At 33.2% G+C, this 20,297-nt stretch overlaps 1 protein-coding gene across 4 annotated transcripts in view; it reads left to right on the forward strand.

Moving 5' to 3' along the window:
• Positions 1-20,297, forward strand: part of CSMD3 (CUB and Sushi multiple domains 3) — a 1,146,349-nt gene that overhangs the window by 395,945 nt on the left and 730,107 nt on the right. For all 4 annotated transcript variants that reach the window (XM_045805628.2, XM_087864412.1, XM_045805629.2 and 1 more), the window contains exon 6: positions 17,174-17,286. In XM_045805628.2, coding sequence (XP_045661584.1) covers positions 17,174-17,286 — 113 coding nt within the window. The remainder of the gene's footprint in view (positions 1-17,173; positions 17,287-20,297) is intronic.

Here is a 20,297-nt window from a genome sequence, read left to right on the forward strand (position 1 = left end):
AAATTTCTTCTAAAAATCCATTTATTTAATCGAAGCTATTTATTGAATAATATTTATTTGAAATTTGGTTATGTAAAATAAAATTATAAATACGAATGTTAAAAAGATCCTAAATATAAACGCCTATATTCATATTTATAAACCCACATGTTATCTTTAACTCAAACTGATAGAAGGGAAATGTAGATAAAATATGCTTAAATTTGTTTTACTATTGTGTTTATTTGATGAACATTATTCAAAGATATTCATAGAAATACACTATGGAATATTTCTACTATGATATTAATTTAGTGAACATTCCTAATTCAGTGGACTTCATAGAACACTTTATTATATAAAATTAGTTTAAAAATACATTCTATTTTTAAAAAATATATTTGAAGAACTCTGAGGAACAAAATTGTATCTGAGCTGAAATACGATATAGAAGAGGAGAATTCATTCCCAGTTGTCATGTTAATAGTTATTAGCTTTAAAATTGTATAAGAAGATAAAGTGGCATGAAGAAAAAGGAAATATCCAAAAATAAAAGGCAGTCATTTTCTAACTCTAACCATTACAAATTCCATCAGTATAAAGTTCTATTTTAGGAGGAAATCCAGAGACAAATGCATGTGATTTTCTTTGTTTTTTGATGTTTCAAGTTTTTATTTAAATTCCAGTTAGTTAACATATAGTGTAATATTGGTTTCAGGTGTAGAATTTACTGATTCATCACTTACGTACAACACCTAGTGCTCATCACAAGTACCCTCTTTAATACCCATCGTCCTTTTATTCCATCCCCCAGCCCACCTCCCCTCTGGCAACCCTTAGTTTGTTCTCTATAGTTAAGAGTCTCTTTTATGGTTTGTCTCCCTTTCTCTATTTTTTTCTTTCCCCTATGTTCATCTGTTTCTTTAATTCCACAATTAGGTGAAATCATATGGTATTTGTCTTTCTCTGACTTATTTTGCTCAACATAATACACTCTAGCTCTATCCACATCATTGCAAATGGCAAGATTTCTTTCTTTTTGATGGCTGAGTAATATCCCATTATATATTCCAATATATCCCCCCCCACACACAAACACTGCATTTTCTTTATCTATTGGATAAAGTCAAGGGGTATTTGGGCTCTTTCCATAACTTGGCTATTGTGGACATTGCTGCTATAAACATCAGGGTGCATGTGCCCCTTTGAATCATATTTTTGTATCCTTTAGGTAAATACCTAGTAGTGCAGTTGCTGGGTCATATGGTGGTTCTATTTTTTGAAGAACCTCCATGCTGTTTTCCAGAGTGGCTGCACCAGTTTGCATTCCCACCAACAGTATAATAGCATTCCCCTTTCTCCACATCCTCGCCATCATCCGTTGTTCCTGTGTTGTTAATTTTAGCCACTCTGGCAGGTGTGAGGTGGTTCAAATGCGTGCTTTATATTAATGTCTCCCCAGAGTTGTTTTTTTTTTTTTTTTGCAAGGGCTTCTAGTCAAAAGCTCCTTTTCTTCTGTGGTAGTTCAGTGTTTCCGTGGACCATGTAGACACTTCCCAGAGCTACTAGAGAGTTCACACTCACCTTGTTAGAATATGTTCCTTTTACTCAGAGTATTAGGGGAGGTGAGAAAGTTTCCTAGACCAGGCACCCCTTAATGCCAGTCCTTTTATTCTCCTCTACTTCATTATACACAGATTTACCATTTCTGCTGTTAATCTTGCTAAAAATCTATTATATAATGTTCTTCCACTACAAAGAAAAAGCTGGCACTGTGTTCACTCATGCATACCCAGCAAGAATGCTTGATATATAGAAGCCTCTTGGCAATTATTTGTTGAATGCTTAGGAAAAAAGACATTGCTATCAACATTATCTATCCTTCTATGATGATTTTTATATTGCCTTTATGAATGTTTGACTTTATTATATATATTCAGGCTATAGTTTTCTTGTCTTGTGACTAGACAGCCTTGCATCTTTGGTATCTTTAAATAAACAGCACGTTGGCAAGTATGCTGTTATTCTCTGCCTTTCTCTCTGCCCTCAATCCACATTCAGTTCCCTTGCTCTGACTTCCCTTGCCCTCTGGCTTCCTTGAGAGTTTAGCCATAAAAGGGACTAACTTTATCCTCTGTAACAATCCCCAGAACCAGGTCTCACTGTGTGCAGGCATTCCCATTTTTTACAGGTTGGAAACGAATTCCCATTTGGACTATAGGTAATATGGAAACCTATTACCCTTGGTAACACAGAATTCCATTTTGGTTCCTTTCCCACAACTCAATAAATAGTTCCTTTATTACATTTACTTCAAAATTCTTCCTGAGTATGTTTGCATTTTTTTGCTGTGAAATTAATAAAACATGGTTTTCAGCTTTTGTTTTGCTTTGCTATGGTTTTTTTTTGTCAGGAATGATAAATCTTTTATTTTTTATTTTTTTTTAAATATTTTCTTTATTTGACAGAGAGAGAGACAGCCAGCAAGAGAGGGAACACAAGCAGGGGGAGTGGGAGAGGAAGAAGCAGGCTCCCAGTGGAGGAGCCCGATGCAGGGCTCGATCCCAGGACTCTGGGATCACGCCCTGAGCCAAAGGCAGACGCTTAATGACTGAGCCACCCAGGCACCCCAGGAATGATAAATCTTTTAATCCTTCCCTGATGTCCTAAGCAAAAGTAATGTGAGATCTTGGAACTTGGGAGATTTATAGATTTTGATTAACAATTAATATCAAAATTAAACACATAGTAGAAAAGATAATTATATCTCTAAATGATTTTTTTCCCAAGTAAAGTTGCAAAGTCTTCAATGTAATACAAAACACCGGACTTGGGGTAATCTAAAACCTGACTGTTCATAAAATAAATTGAGAGGAAGAAAAATAACTGAGACTAATACAGGAAAATAAAAAGGTAAATGATGTAGAAAATATCATTTATCTGGCATTTTTTTTGAAATCATAAGCTTGACAATGGCATAAATAAAAGGAAACAAAGTAATACATCTAAAGTAAACAACATTGAACATATACTAAAGTAATTGCATTGGGCAGTACAGATATGCATTAGTCAGTTTAAGCTTTCTGAGAGCTTATTATAAACCTTGTCTTAAACTGTCAGACACTATATGAGTTTAACAAATGTTAAATTCCCACTGGATTATGTAGCCTTAAATTATAATGACCCCTTCTCTTAGGATAGCTGGAATAAACACTGTGATGGTTTTCTGACCAATAAAATAGCAGTATTTACAAATTTACATATTGCACAACAGTCCACCGTAATTAAAATCTCTACTTCATTGCATTTCATAATACATAGGTATTATTTTCTGGAATTAAACGAGTATGCTTGGAGTAATATGCAGTACATAGTAAATAGCCCTCAATAAATACTGTACATTATTATTACTAATATTAACCTGACAAAAGGTGTGAGTAGTTCATTTGCTAAAATGTCTACTTAAATACTTTAAGTAGAGAAGTAAGAAAATTAGGGAATTTGTGAAAATTTTAATAGCCCCCATAAATCATAATTGACAAGTCTTGCAGATTGTATATTTATTTATGTACTTATTTATTATAAGTATGGTAATCTGTGAAATAGAGATAATCCATAGAAATAGGAATAATATTATACTCTGTTTTAAGAAACTCTATTCCAACCATTTTTGTTTTGTTTATTTTGATTTTTTTCTGTGATTTTTCAGAAGGGAGATAGAGGGAAAGGGAAGTGGAGCGGAATTGAGGTGTACCTTCTTTGGACTGTTCAGCCATATCCTTTCTCATTTATGTACAATCTTAATATTTTACATTTTCCTCATATAATACTTTACATATGGTGGTATTTGGAGAAGTAGATCAGTGATGCTCTTGAATGGTTCTTTGAAGGTATTTACATCTCACTGAGTAAATTTGAAGCTATTCAATTTCCATTTCTAGGAAAATAGAAATAAGAGCTCTGTTTAGTGATCTAGGTACAATTAAAAATTCAGTCATTGAATCAAAAGTATTCATACATTGCTGTGCTTACAATATGAAAAAAAATGATGGGAAAGTTAGGAATTATACTGTAACCATAACTTGAGTATACATACATTCATCATTTATATTCAACCTTTCCTATGTTCTTTAGCTGCTATGTTACAAAAAATTGTGACATGAAAAAAAATGAAGTCTAGCTCCAACATAACTATTTATTTTAGTTAGTTCAGCGAGAAAGATAAATGAAATTATTGGACTCAAACAGATAAAGTAAATGGCTGGCTAATTTGTATATATTTTTTTCTTTTCAAACATTTGCTTTTTAGACCATTTTCAATTCAGAAGACCTAAAGAAAAAAATGTATTGGCAATAAATATATGGAGGTTGTAATTATGGTTAAAACTGCAAGTATTAATTAATTATTAAAGGAAAAACAATTTAGAATATTCATAGTTGAATATATATTTGCATATATATATGTAAAATGATATTTGAAGTTTAATTTCTCTAGTTATGAGTAGGATGATATTTTTCAAGAATTTAAACTGACTTATTGTTCTTTCCTTTGAGTGAATATATTTATTTTGTTCCAATTATTTGCTTCACGCAAGAAATATATTATTTCATTAATGTTATTGACAGGCAAGCCAAAATCTCCTAAAATTGTTTGTTTTCTTAAAGTCAGGTTTATGGAAGAGTATTTTACATTAAAATTCAACATTCTTAGCCATGCAGTGCATTTTTACAAACATATACAGTCATGTAGCCAAAATAAAATGTCGAATGTTTCCCTCACCTCAGAATTTTCTCGTGTACCTTTTTAGTCACTTCTCCCTCCTCACCTCCAGGTTTTGTCAACCACTGTTGTGACTGTCTTTCCTTTTCTTTGAATGTCATATGAAAAAAATTATACAATATGCAGTCACATCGTATAGAGTATATCTATTGCACTTACAGTGATTGTGAGATTCATCTATATTGTTACAAGTATCAGTAGTTCATTCCTTATTATGGGTGAATAGAGCATAATTGTAAGAATCTACCAGATCTATTTATTTATTCACCACTTGTCAGTTTTTGTTGATTATGAATGAAGATGAAGACATAAGACAAAAACTTGTGTACAGGTCTTTGTATGGACATATGTTTTCATTTCTCTTAGATAAATAACTAGGAGTGTGATTGCTAGGTTAAACAATAATTGTATATTGTGTAAGAAGTTGCTAACCTGTTTTCCAAAGTGGCTATACCACACTGCATTCCACCAGCCAGATATAAAAGTTCAAATTGTTCTTCATTCTCACCAATCTTGCAATTTTCAGTTTTTTAAATGATAATCATTTTAATGAGTATATTAGTTCTCAGTGGAATATTCCTATTAGTCAGTTTCCTAAGTGGATAGTGGTATTTCATTTTAATCTGAGCATCTTTTCATGTGCTTCTTTGTTTTCTGTATCTCTTTTTTCCATGAAATGTTCAAAACTTTTTACCAATTTTTTTATTGAGTCATCTGCTGTCTTGCTAATTTGGAAAATTCTTTCTGTATTGTAGATACGTTTCTTTTTTAAATATGTGCATCAGAAATATTTTCTCCTTGTCTATGGCTTGTCATTTAATTTTCTTAATGGTGTATTTTCATGAGCAGAACTGTTTAAAATATGAAGCCCAACTTATTTTTTTTAAATAATTCATGCTTTTTCTCTCTTATCTAAGAAATCTCTCACTAATCCAGATTTTTCTCTCATGCATTTTTATGGAAGTTTTAATATTTTTTGCATTTACATTCATGTCTGCGATCCATTTTGAATTAATATTTATGTAGGGGTTGAGATATGTTTCCTTATTTTTTTTTTTTTTGTATTAACATACTCAGTTCCACACCATTTGTTGAGAAGATATTTTTTCTTCATTCAGTTACCTTGAATTCTTTGTTAAAAATCAATTGGTCATATATTTGTAGATTTATTTCTAGACTTTCTGTTTTCTTTCATTTACCTGTGTGTATAACAGATCAGCAACACCTCATCGTTATTACTGTAGACTGACAGTCTAAAAGCAACTAGCATGAATCATCTAACTAAGTTCTTTTTTTTAAAAAAAAAAAGGTTATTCCAGGTACTTTATATTTCCATATGAATTTTAGCATCATTCATTTCCACTGAGATTTTCACAAGAATTTACTGAATTTATATATTAATTGGGGAAAATGGCATCATAACCATGTTGAATCTTCCTATAAATGTAGGTATATCTCTCTATCTACTTGGTTATCTAAGTATATAAATGTGATTTATCTATTATTTGCAGTTTAAAGCATATTAAAATGACCTATATTTTGTTATATTTATTCCTGTTTCAATTATTTTTATGATATTGTAAATGGTACTTTATTAAAAAAATTCAGTTTTCAATTGCTTATTGCTAAGACACAGAAATACAATTGATTTTTGTACATTCATTTTCTATCCTGTTATCTTGATAAATTCATTCATGAGGTTTGCTAGCATTTTGTAGATTTATAGAAATTTTCTATGTAGACAGTCATGTCCTCTGAAAACAAAGACAATTTTATTCTTTAACATCAGCATGTCTAACTTTTCTTGCTTTATTGCACTAGCAGGAACTTCAAATTCAATGCTGAATAGAAATGGTGAGATTGGACATCTATAATTTGTTTCTGATCTTACAGGGAAAGCATGAGTTATTCACCTTTAAGAATTATCAGAATTACATTAGCTGTATCTTTTTTATGGATGTCCTTTATCAGACTGAATATTTTATCAATTTGCTGAGACTTTTTAAAATCATATGTAGATGTTTAATTTTTTCAAGTGTGAACTTTAGACTGAGGTTTATTTTTTTCCTATTGTTGTTCAATTGTCCCAGCATCATTTATTGAAAAGACTATTGTTTACTTGGACTTTATTCTCCTTTTTCAAATTTGTTTTATCTGTCCTGGGTCCTGTACCTTTCTGTGTCCATTTTATAATTACCTTTTGTATGTCTACAAAAGAGTTTCCTGGAATTTCAATAGGAATTATATTAAAACTATAGATTATTTTGCAGAGAATTAATATCTTTACTATGGTAAGTCTTCAGTTCAGGAGCATGGCATGTCTTTTCATTTACTTATGTCTTTGATTTTTTATTGCATTTTCAATTTTCCTGATACAGACCGTTTAAGTGATATACTAGATTTATACCTAAGTATTTAATTTCATTCAAAAAAATTGTAAATTTTCTTTTCTTTTCAATTTCCATGTTCATTCTTATTATTTAGAAATTGAATTTTTTTAAATTCATCTTGTATCTAGTGACCAGGTTGAATACACTTACTAGTTCTAGGAGTTTATTTTGTAGATTGGGGTTTTCTACATAAATAATCATGTCATCTTAAATAGGGACAATTTCTTTCTTTCCAAGATATATTCCTTTTAATTTCTTTTCCATGCCTTATGGATTCACCAGAAACTTTAGCTCAGTATTGAATAAGAGCCATGTACTTTGTTCCTGATCTTAATAAAAAACATTCAGTAATTCAGTATTAAGTATTATATTACAGGTTTTTGTACATGTTCTTTATCCAGTTGAGGATGTTCCCTCTCTTCCTAATTTGCTGAGAGTTTTTATCATGAAAGGATGTTGGATTTTGTGAAATGCTTTTTCTGTGTCTATTGATCTGATCATTAAATTTTTTTTATAGCCTGTTGATATGGTGGATTACATTAATTGATTTTCAAGATTGAGCCAGACTTACATAATTTGAATAAATCTCACTAGGTCATGGTGTGTAATTCTTTTTATACCTTGATGAATTCAATTTGCTGATATTTTCTTGAGGGTTTTGGTATCTAAGTTCATGAGAGATATTGGTCTGAAGTTTTTTGTTTTTGTTTTTTGTTTTTATTTATTTTTGGTTTTTGTACTGACCTTGTCTGGTTTTATTAATAGTATAATACTAACCAGGGTGCCTGAGTAGCTCAGTCAGTTGAGCGTCTGCCTTAGGCTCAGGTAGTGATCCCAGGGTCCTGGGATTGAGCCCTGTGTCAGACTCCCTGATCAGTGGGGAGCCTGCTTCTCCTTAACCCTCTGTCTCCCAGCTTGTGCTCTCACTCTCTCTCTATCTCAAATAAATAAATAATAAAATCTTCAAAAAAAAGAGTGTAATACTAACCTTCTAAAATGAGTTGAGAAGTGTTCCTTCCTCTTCTGTTTTCTGGAAAAGAATGGGTAAAATTGTTGTTAATTCTTTATATGTTTAGTAGAATTCTCTATTAATATCTGGATGTGGAGGTTTTTTGCTAGTTTTTAATTACAGATTCAATTTTGAAATGGTTTTGGTACTATTAAACTTTTCTATTTCATCTTCATTAAATTTTGGTAGCTGGACACACACACATTATATTTGAAATATAAAGAGATTTTCCTGAAGCATGTGTTTAGATAAAAGTAACACTATTCTACAGCATCCAATTTTTATAAGAAAAATTTCTATAAGATAGATCAGAGAAATAGGGACTATGCGGGAAACCAAAGTCAGGGTGGAGATGGGGGTAAGCAAGTGGGCAGTGTCAGTAAAGGGGGAGAGCGGATAGAAAGAGAAGAAAATTTAGTGTAGCCGCTTCTCTCATTTGCTTTGTAAATACTTTATAACATCTGGCTTCTGAATAATTGGACTATATAATACAATGCTTAGTTTCTTAATGCTCTTGTTAAAACCACATAGGATGGTGTGTTCTGCAGTTCAGTGACTTTTAAATATCTAACCAAGAACACAGACATCTGTGTTGAAAAAAAGCACAGTCTGGTCAGTGTGGATATCTGTAGACTCCATACAGAGTACTCATGACTTGCATGGCATGGAAGATTGGTGCCTTTAATGTCATCCCAGAAATAGATTACTTTTGTTGCTAAAATAATTTTCTAACTTACAATAGGCTGTTGAGCATAATAGAAACTTTATGAGTTTTTCTCAATTGACTGTTTTTAAAGATGCTGGTTTTTCCTGAGACCATGAAACACATTTCTTTCCAGACATAAATGAATCCACAAAACAAGTGGTTTCTGAACGGGTTCTGTTAAAAATTGTACAACATGTTATTTGATTTTATGTCAAAGTATGGGAATGGGAGAGTTATTGTTGAAATAATTTTAAGAAATTCTGTGTTAAAACTTTACAAAAAAATCTAGAAGAGGGGGATATGGTTGCAAAACAATAATTCAAAGTCTTTTTGACTGGGGTACCTTCCCTCATCCCCAAAGTCAATTTTTGTGGCTAATATTTATTAGAACATACTTTGAGAAATTTTGTGATAGGATTTTACTTAATTTGATTAGTATGTTCATTATCTATAATTTGAAATGTGATTATGGATTAACTCCTTATCTATAGAACATGTACAATATAATCATATGAATGTTGTGATAAGTGCTATAAGTACTCAAAGAGGGCACACACCCAACAGCTTATATTCATGTATTTTCTTGATAAATAACATCAGTGTACACCCACTATTCATCAATCATTGTGCTCAGCACCAGGAATTTAATAACCAGTCTTCAAAGGAAATGTAAAATAGTAGTGAGGGTGTAAAACGTACTACTATACAAATAAATGATGTGATAAGACTATGCAAAAGATCTCTGTAAGGAGAGGAGATTTGGTGTTTATCTCAACCTTGAAACTTTAAGACTGGCTTCACTGAGAATGATTAAATAAGCAAATGAAGGTAAAATATATAGAGTCATTTTAGCCTTAAAGAGACGTTCATGAAAAGGTCTTGAGTTAAGTTGGAAGAATGAATTTTAGGAAATTTTTACAGGTCAAAGTAGAACAGTTGATCTCCCAAAATCTTGGAGGACAAGGAAGCCAGAGAAAGAAGTGGGTCAAAAAGAGTAAAAGAGGGAAAGGGGGAGACAGGGAGAGAGAGAGAGCAAGAGAGAGAAAGAAGTAAAATTAGGAAAGTATAGGAGAACTATGTTGGGAGAGTGAGATTTTCAGTGATTTGAATAATTCTGGGTTTGAAGTCTGAGGGTACAGAAGATGAGGAAAGACAGGTCATTAGGTTTGAATGATTTTAGGGCATTGGAAACATGAAAAAAAAATAGATGTTGAAGCCTCAAAGAGGATACCTGTTGTTCCAAGTGCTAGCTTTAAGAGAGTTAACAACAAGAGGTCAATGGATGACAGGAATAAGTATCTGACAAGGGAGTTATAAACCAAAGACATAGGCTTAAAATACATTTTGACACTTCTTTTTTTTTAATGTTTTTTTATTATATTATGTTAGTCACCATATAGTACATCCCTGTTTACTGACGTAAAGTTCGATGATTCATTAGTTGCATATAACATCCAGTGCACCATGCAATATGTGCCCTCCTTACTACCCATTACCAGTCTATCCCATTCCCCCACCCCCTCCCCTCTGAAGCCCTCAGTTTGTTTCCTAGAGTCCATAGTTTCTCATGCTTCATTCCCCCTTCTGATTACCCCCCCTTTCTTTATCCCTTTCTTCCCCTACCGATCTTCCTAGTTCTTATGTTCCATAGATGAGAGAAATCATATGATAATTGTCTTTCTCTGCTTGACTTATTTCACTTAGCATTATCTCCTCCAGTGCCATCCATGTTGTGGCAAATGTTGAGAACTCGTTCCTTCTGATAGCTGAGTAATAGTCCATTGTATATATGGACCACAGCTTCTTAATCCAGTCATCTGTTGAAGGGCATCTTGGCTCCTTTCATGATTTAGCTAATGTGGACAATGCTGCTATGAACATTGGGGTGCATATGGCCCTTCTCTTCACTACGTCTATATCTTTGGGGTAAATATCCAGTAGTGCAATTACTGGGTGATAGGGTAGCTCAATTTTTAACTTTTTAAGGGACCTCCACACTATTTTCCAGAGTGGCTGTACCAACTTGCATTCCCACCAACAATGTAGGAGGGATTCCCTTTCTCCACATCCTTTCCAGCAATTGTTGTTTCTTGCCTTGTCAATTTTTGCCATTTTAACTGTCGTAAGGTGGTATCTTAGTGTGGTTTTGATTTGAATTTCCCTGATGGCTAATGATTGTGAACATTTTTTCATATGTCTGTTAGCCATTTGTGTGTCGTCATTGGAAAAGTGTCTGTTCATATCTTCTGCCCATTTTATGATTTATTTATTTGTTTCTCGTGTATTGAGTTTGAGAAGTTCTTTGTAGATCTTGGATACTAGTCTTTTATCTGTAGCATCATTTGCAAATATCTTCTCCCATTCCGTGGGCTGCCTCTTAGTTTTTTTGACTGTTTCCTTGGCTGTGCAGAAGCTTTTTATCTTGATGAAGTCCCATAAGTTCATTTTATCTTTTGTTTCTCTTGCCTTTGGAGATGTATCATGAAAAAGGTTGCTTTGGCCGATATCATAGAGGTTGCAGCCTATGTTCTCCTCTAGGATTTTGATGGATTCCTGTCTCACATCGAGGTCTTTCATCCATTTGGAGTTTATCTTTGTGTATGGTGTGAGAGAGTGGTCAAGTTTCATTCTTTTGTATGTAGCTGTCCAATTTTCCAGCACCATTTATTGAAGAGGCTGTCTTTTTTCCACTGGATGTTTTTTCCTACTTTATCAAAGATTAGTGACCCAAAGAGCCGAGGGTTCTCTATTCTGTTCCATTGGCCTATGTGTCTGTTTTTGTGCCAGTACCATGCTGTCTTTGTGATCACAGCTTTGTAGTACAGCTCGAAATCCGGCATTGTGATGCCCCCAGCTTTGTTTTTCCTTTTCAACAGTTCCTTGGCGATTTGGAGCCTTTTATGGTTCCATACAAATTTAAGGACTATTTGTTCCAGTTCTTTGAAAAATGTCCTCGGTATTTTGATCGGGATAGCATTGAAAGTGTAGATTGCTCTGGGTAGCATGGACATTTTAACTATGTTAATTCTTCTGATCCATGAGCATGGAATATTTTCCATCTTTTTGTGTCTTCCTCAATTTCTTTCAAGAGTGATTTACAGTTTCTAGAATATAGGTCCTTTACGTCTCTGGTTAAGTTAATTCCAAGGTAATGTATGGTTTTTGGTGCTATTGTAAATGGGATGGATTCCCTAATTTCTCTTTCTTCAGCCTCATTATTCGTGTATAGAAATGCAACTGATTTCTGAGCATTGATTTTGTATCCTGCCACATTACTGAATTGCTCTATAACTTCTAATAGTTTGATAGTGGATTCTTTTGGGTTTTCCATATAGAGTATCATGTCATCTGCGAAGAGAGACAGTTTAACTTCTTCTTTGCCGATTTGGATACCTTTTATCCCTTTTTGTTGTCTGATTGCTGTTGCAAGGACTTTTAGTACTATGTTGAATAATAGTGGCGAGAGTGGGCATCCTTGTCGTGTTCCTGATCTTAAGGTAAAGGCTTCCGGCTTTTCCCCATTGAGAATGATATTTGCTCTAGGCTTTTCATAGATGGTTTTTATGAGATTGAGGAATGTACCCTCTATTCCTACACTCTGAAGGGTTTTAATCAGGAAAGGGTGCTGTATTTTGTCAAATGCTTTTTCTGCATCTATTGAGAGAATCATATGATTTTTGGCTTTTTCCTTCTGGATAAAATCTAAGACCCCAATCGATTTGCAAATGTTGAACTACCCTTGCATCCCAGGGATGAATCCCACTTGGTCTGATGGATAATCCTTTTAATGTACTGTTGGATTCTATCAGCCAGGATCTTGTTGAGGATTTTGGCATCCATGTTCATTAGGGAAATCGGTCTGTAATTCTCCTTTTTGATGGGGTCTTTGCCTGGTTTGGGAATCAAGGTAATATTGGCCTCATAGAATGAGTTTGGTAGCTTTCCTTCTGTTTCTATTTTTTGAAATAGCTTTAGGAGAATAGGTATTATTTCTTCTTTGAATGTTTGGTAGAATTCCCCGGGAAAACCATCCGGTCCTGGAGTTTTGTTATTTGGAAGGTTGTTTATCACTGACTCAATCTCTTCATAATTAACTGGCCTGTTTAAAAAATCAATTTCTTCTTGTTTCAGTCTTGGTAGTTTATAGATTTCCAGGAAGGCCTCCATCTCTTCCAGATTGCTTAATTTATTGGCATAAAGCTGTTGACAAAAGCTTCTAATAATCCTTCCAATTTCATTGGTGTTAGTTGTGACCTCTCCTTTTTCATTCATAATTTTATTAATTTGGGTCCTTTCTCTATTCTTTTGGATAAGTCTTGCCAGTGGTCTGTCAATTTTATTGATTCTCTCAAAGAACCAGCTTCTAGTCCTGTTGATCTGCTCTACTGTACTTCTGGTTTCTGCTTGATTGATTTCAGCTCTAATTTTGGTCAACTGCTTCCTCGTGTGTGGATTAGGCCTGTCCTTCTGTTGCTGTTCCAGCTTCTTGAGGTGAGAATATATAAATTGCATTTTAGATTTTTCTGTTCTTTTGAGTGTGGCTTGGATGGCTATGTATTTTCACCTTAGGACTGCCTTTGCAGTGTCCCATAGGTTTTGGACCATTGTGTTTTCATTCTCGTTGGTCTCCATAAATTGTTTAAATTGATTTTTGATTTCCTGGTTTATCGAATCATTCTTGAGCAGGATGGTTCTTAGTCTCCAAGTGTTTGAATTTCTTACAAATTTATCCTTGTGGTTGAGTTCCATTTTCAAAGCGTTGTGGTCTAAGAATATGCAGGGAATAATTTCAGTCTTTTGGTATCAGTTGAGACCCGTTTTGTGTCCCAGAACATGGTCTATTCTTGAGAATGTTCCATGGGCATTAGAATAGAATGAGTATTCTTTGGTTCTGGGGTGTAGCGTTCTATATATATCTATGAGGTCCAACTCGTCGAGTATGGCATTCAAAGCCCTTGTTTATTAATATTGGCAAGTTACACTGTATTATTGTATTTTTATATTGAATATGCAATGAAATTTGATGTCATTATTAATTTACCCTGTCCATTCCAATTTATTAATTACTCAAAGACAGGTTTTGGATTCTTCTTGGATACAAATAACAATAGTAGATTATAAATTTATGACATTTATCATTATCATAATTTCATTTGATTTAATTCTCCTAAAATCCAGTTAGTAATTTAATACATATAATCATGAGTGTGGCTGTTTTGAATGTAAAATGGAAAAGGCATTAGAACAAGTGAAACCTCATTTCTAGCCATTCTTTGTCATGTTACTCTTTAATGTTTTTGTACATAATTTGCCACCATCTGAAATTTTATTATTGATTTATCTAAGTTACCTTCTTTATTTTCCCTTTGCAGGATTGTGGATATTGTTTGTCTAAATACTACTGTATTTTCAACCCTTAGTATCAGTGTTTGTCATATATTCAGTGCTCAGTAAATAACTGTTGAATGCACTGAATCTCTTCATTATTGAGAGATGATTCTCACTGACTTTGTACTAGAACGAACCCATATATGCTTACCTTGAAATGACCATAGTGATATGATATAGGAATAACAATGAGTTATATTTAGGAAATGTGTCTTTAAGTATTTAATAAATGATCTAAATTAATTAATTTAATGGAATCTTTCTAGGCAGCATTTATTCTCAATTATCAATCCTCCATTTCCAAGATATCCTGACAGCATATGAAATGTGGTGCAGAAATATGTACATGCGTTTCCCAGTATGCCCCATAAGACATAGACAAAGCCACATTGTATAAATTATCTTTATTAATATGCAATACTAGGGGACTATCATTTGGAAGGAGAGATGCTGTGGTGCACTTGGTTTCTGGTTCAGTGTCTTGGCTTAGCTATAGTTCTGCTTCAAAAGCTGAAGCATTGAGGCTGTCAAGAATAGCTTATTATTTGCACCCCTGTTAAATTGCCATTATTTGCTCCATCTCATGTGCATGGTGCCTGTAGCTACTGCAGCTCTAATATCTTCAGTTCTACCCTTCTCAATTTCTGAAGGTGAATTCAGGTTACAAACTATAGGTCCATAGTAAGTATTACTTGCCTTTTCTACCCTCTGTTGCTGAAATTATCTTTGATGTCCCTGGGAAAGATGGGAAGTTTATCCTTTTTATTGTCTATTTCATCTTCTTTCCTCTCTCACTTTTGTTGATATCCTTGTTGAGTTGTTTCTCATATATTGGATCTTCTAAGGGCCTCTTTCCAAACTCTGTACTTTAATGTATTACAACCATCCATGTATTATAGTCTCATTATACTTAGAAATGTGTGCAGACTGTCAAAAATAATTTAAACGTCCCCTAGTGGATATTTATGGGCATCAAATCAAGGAAGTGAAGAGAACCAAATTGTAAATCAAAACCTGGCATGAAACAAGCTAGTCTATTGAAAATATAATTGTACCAAACCTAAATACTTTCTCACTGAATTGTTTTTCAATTCCAAACCAACCAACCAGCAAAGGTAAACATAACCTGAATAGTTTTGAAAGTAAAGAAGTAGGGGCCCCTGGGTGGCACAGCGGTTAAGCATCTGCCTTCGGCTCAGGGAGTGATCCCGGCATTCTGGGATCGAGCCCCACATCAGGCTCCTCCTCTGTGAGCCTGCTTCTTCCTCTCCCACTCCCCCTGCTTGTGTTCCCTCTCTCGCTGGCTGTCTCTATCTGTGTCGAATAAATAAAATCTTAAAAAAAAAAAAAAAGAAGTAAAAATTTAAAACTTGAGTTTTAACATTATAAAGTTATATCTGTATTTTAATTTGCTTAATTCAGAATGAAAAAAGGAGCCAGTTGCATCAACAAATAGAGTCATCCCTATGAAAGAAAAAATTGGACATTAATCAAGAAAAGTTAGAAAAAATGTATTCCAAAACAGAAGGAGGGGTGAGAAATGTATGTGATAGAACCCATCTTGTTCATGTTAGCGTCATGAACATTGGATACACAGTAATATTGCCAAGACCATTCTATACACCTGTGCATATACGTGTACCAACAATGATACAGTAAAGGTGAATTCATATTTCTATGCCATGGCAGATAGTCATCCACAGAAAGTGATGGCTAGTTCCCAAATATCTTGGGAAAAATAGGGTTTGGGAGAAATAAGGGAACGTGTTGGTAAAGGGTCCTTGCATCACCATGTCTGCATCTCAACACTGGTAAATGTGTACGACATATATTCTAATCTCCTCCTATGGGTCCCCTAGAGTGACTGCCTGCAAAGCACTGAGAGAAGAATTGTAATCACCCCCCCAACACACACACACACACACACACACACACACACACACACACACACACAAACACACCAGCTATTTTGCTCTGTGATGAAGAAAAGCAGAAGTTTTGAAGAATAGTAAAGATGCATCATATACTGGTTATTAGGAAACCTTAATGAAGACCTCTTCTTCACTATGTAGCAGTTTAGCTTTTGAGAATATTTTCTTGGCTTTATAGCACACACCTAGGATTTAAATGAGTAGGTATACAGGTATAATATTCCTTTATTGAATGAAATTAGAGAAACTGCTTCCCTGAAAATGTTCAGAAGATATAGAACAAGAGAGTTACTTCATCTGTTCACCATCACCAGTGTCTGGGGCATAGTTTCAAAGTTTTACTCTAATTACTTTGCTTTAAGGAGACTGTGAAATGGTACCTTTAAGACTAACTGTATGGAGAATAAATATACATCCAAAATACAGTCTGTTTTCTGGCAATTGGGGCAGACCTCTAGTGCATTACAGAAGTATATATTACAATGAAAGTTAATCACAAAAATTTATAGTATTGGAAATCACATTAAAAGAGTGCTTGCCCTATGAAAAGGAATTGGGAAATTTGCCATAGAATATGAAATTTGGAAAATATATTAGGTGGAAAGAGTATATCAATTGCTTTGAAGTCTATTTTCTAACTATACCGTATCAATATATACTTGAGGAGCATAAGGACCACCACCATTAGCTCAGCCTTCCTTTTGTTTATTATTATCTAAGCAATAAATTTGGGTGAATCAAAAATTATATCCAGTTCACAGTTTATTTTATTAATATATGCAGCCTGATTAGAAAGCACGTTTGGAGTTGCACCATTCTATGATTGACTTTCCTATGCATAAAATAAAATTTATTTGTATTTAAAAATTAAAAATGAAATGTCATGAATATTGTATACAGGTGGACATTTTTTTGGGTCCCAATTCTGTGAAAACATTTACTGTTGAAAAGTTTTTAAACATTTTGTTGTTGTTGTCTTTTATAATTCAGGTTATCTGGGATGAATATACCACCACCAATTATCAGCAACAAAAACTGGCTCAGGCTTCATTTTGTTACAGACAGCAATCACCGATATCGTGGATTTAGTGCTCCATATCAAGGTATGTTTAATGAATTCCTTTGTCTCTTGTGATATTGAAATGATTTTGGTATATACAGCTGGATTTTGCGTTAGAAGCAAAGTATCTTTGGCATTAATAAATGGTAATTTGAATAAGCAAAAGTGGTCATTCTCTTGCTGAGGCAATAATGTGATAATCACTAAATTGCAATAGAAAAGTTAGTTGGTTTTTATAGCACAGTGTTCAAAATAAAGAATATTATGACCTCTAAAAAATAATATGTAACAGATGTCATGCTTTACTTTAATAAAGTGCTTTAGCAAATGGACACGCTTCCTAAAGCTGAACCATAAAACACTGCAGTAAACCTGCAGTTGTAAATAGGCTCTCCATCAATTGAAATCCATTTTCATATACAGTGTGTTTGCTATTGCTAGTTTAATTAACCTTGTTAGGATTATTATCCACTATTTTTATTAACACACATAATTTTGAAAAAGTGAGATATAGTATTTGATGTATTAACTTGAAAAAACTCTTTATTTAGAACACGATTATTATGAAGATGGAGTGTTAATGAAAATGTAGCTTCTACAGTGTTTATTAATATTATGTGGGTTTAGTGTACTTTATCCTCAGACTACTTATGTAAATAATTCATTTCATTCTCAGTAGTGTATCAGCTCCTGTTAAGGGAATTGTGAGCGCTGCCATAGTTACATTTTTCCATTTATCTGTTTTTCTTTTTTTATTTAATGCTTTCCTTTTTAGTAGTCTTAAGTCTTAGGCACTTTATAAATTTAATACGGTGACTTTAGGCAGCTTATAGTTAATACCTAAAATGTTATTAGGCCACATACTATTTTCTGGAATACAAATCTCAACAATTAATTTATATTTCGAAGACCAGTAACCTACCTATAGGCATCCTATCAGTAACATTTCTGACAATAGTAGTAACAGATTAATGTGACTGGTATTTTGACATTTATAATAGTGTATTGGGTATTACTGTAATAAAAATCACTAGAATAATAACTTAAAAATTGTTTTTTTAGACAAAACCCACTGTAGAAAAATCTATAATTTTTATTGCTAATGTAGTTAATTTGATTGGAAGCATGAATGCAAATATGCTCTTAAATCATGCATTTCTCATAACAGAATACATTATTCATCATAAAATACGATATTTTAAAATTGAATAATATGCATAGAAAATTACTTTTATGTATTTTATTAGAAATAGCTGTCCAGAGCAAGTAACTTGATTTTGACCAGTTTCAGCCAGTGTCACTTTTAAATTTGAAATAATATTTTGTTGAATTTCCAATTTCAATATCTAATTTTTATGTACTTCAGGAATCAGAGAACTCTTTCTATTGAAAAAAAAAAAAGTTTGTAGAGCTTCTTTATCTCTCTGGGTTGACCCCTTTTGGAGTTTTCTAGCCACATGATTTTATGGCTCTAATTCTCCTCTGCAATGAGTTAAAGCAGATGGCATGGCAGAAATTCAAAAGACTATCATCTTTGACTCATGGTGATCTTTTCTACTAGATTCATGGAATCTTTCAGTCAGATGGCTTTTCCTCCTTATCTGAATAGAAATAAAGTATTGTATATTTAAATGTATAACCGGGAGGGAAAAGATCTATCTCAAAAATAAAATGATACTTCATTTGCTTTATGTAGTATGGTTTCATGAAACTGGCATCTTTAGATAGGGTTGTTTTGCCTTATAAGGCAATAGTGCAAAGCTGCCAATAGATTTGTGTATTTAATTATTATTTTCAATATTCTTCTTGCTGATCTTAAATTGACTTTTACAGTACCTTGAGGTTCAATTTGATTTTCTAGCATTGCCTGTCTGGTTTCAGGAGTGAAAAAGAGCCTAACAATGAATTCACTGTAGTAAAATAGAAAGGAAGTGTTTTATGGAGTATGCATTTTTTTCTGTTTTCTGGAGGAATAGGAGCTCAAAGAGGGTAATTTTTGGTGTAATCTATATCTACACAATGTAGAGGCCTAAGAAAACAGAAGCTATGATTTTATAATGTGATCAAGGAAAAGTTTTATTACATAAATTCCACCTTTACATCTATCCTTTTAGAACTTTCCTGATTTAGGCCTGATTTTTTCTAACTGCATTATGTCCAAGTAATATTTTACCTAGGCAGCATAAATTCATTTGGAGAAGTAATTCTTGAAACTATAAACAAAGAAATTTGGGCTAAAAATAAAACCCTCTAACAAGCTGACTTAAATAGGTGTAAAATTCATAATTCTGACAACCTGAAAGACATGCCCTAGCATGAAATGCTAATCATCCTGTTTTACATTGTACTATGCTACCATTTAATATCACTGGTATCTAGATTAAAGTCAAAGAAAGAGAACAAAAATTATGGAATATACTGTACAGAAGTCAGAACCAGGTCTCACATAATACAGTTTCTTAATACTCAAATACTTATTGAGTACCCAGTGATTATTAATGAGTTATTTATTATTTTGAATTCATTTAATGTTTTAAGGAAGCTCTAGGCTTTCAAAGACTGATTACTCCATAGTATTTTTGCTTAACCTGTGTTCTTTATAAAAAACTTTGAAATTAACTACAAACTTACTAAAGGTTCCTGAATGGCATTAGCTATGTTTTATAGTATCTCCCATCATGGATGGAGTAGGCACATAGACACACTAACATGGTTTCCTCAATAGAGCGTCCTTTAAATTGTTAGAAGCTAGCTTCCTTATTGGTTCAGATATAATTTAAATAGGGTTAATAGAGGTAATGGATAACATACTAACAAATGTGGTTCTGGTTTTACTCAAAAATACTTAGAAAAGTCTTGATTTAAATAAATTGCCTTTGATATGCAAATTACTGCCCCTCCCCAGATCCCACACTGAATATGTCCACTTCTATCTAAAATAAAACTGACTCTTTTTCCCCATGAGTTTATTTATATTGGAAATCCCTTTTTTGAAAACCCTATTATTATTTCTACTACGCTTCAAAATTTTTTCCTCTTAAATTTTCAACTCTG

This window comes from Ursus americanus, chromosome 9 (assembly GCF_024610735.1).
Source record: "Ursus americanus isolate L20-20 chromosome 9, mUrsAme1.1.p, whole genome shotgun sequence".
Lineage (NCBI taxonomy): Eukaryota > Metazoa > Chordata > Mammalia > Carnivora > Ursidae > Ursus > Ursus americanus.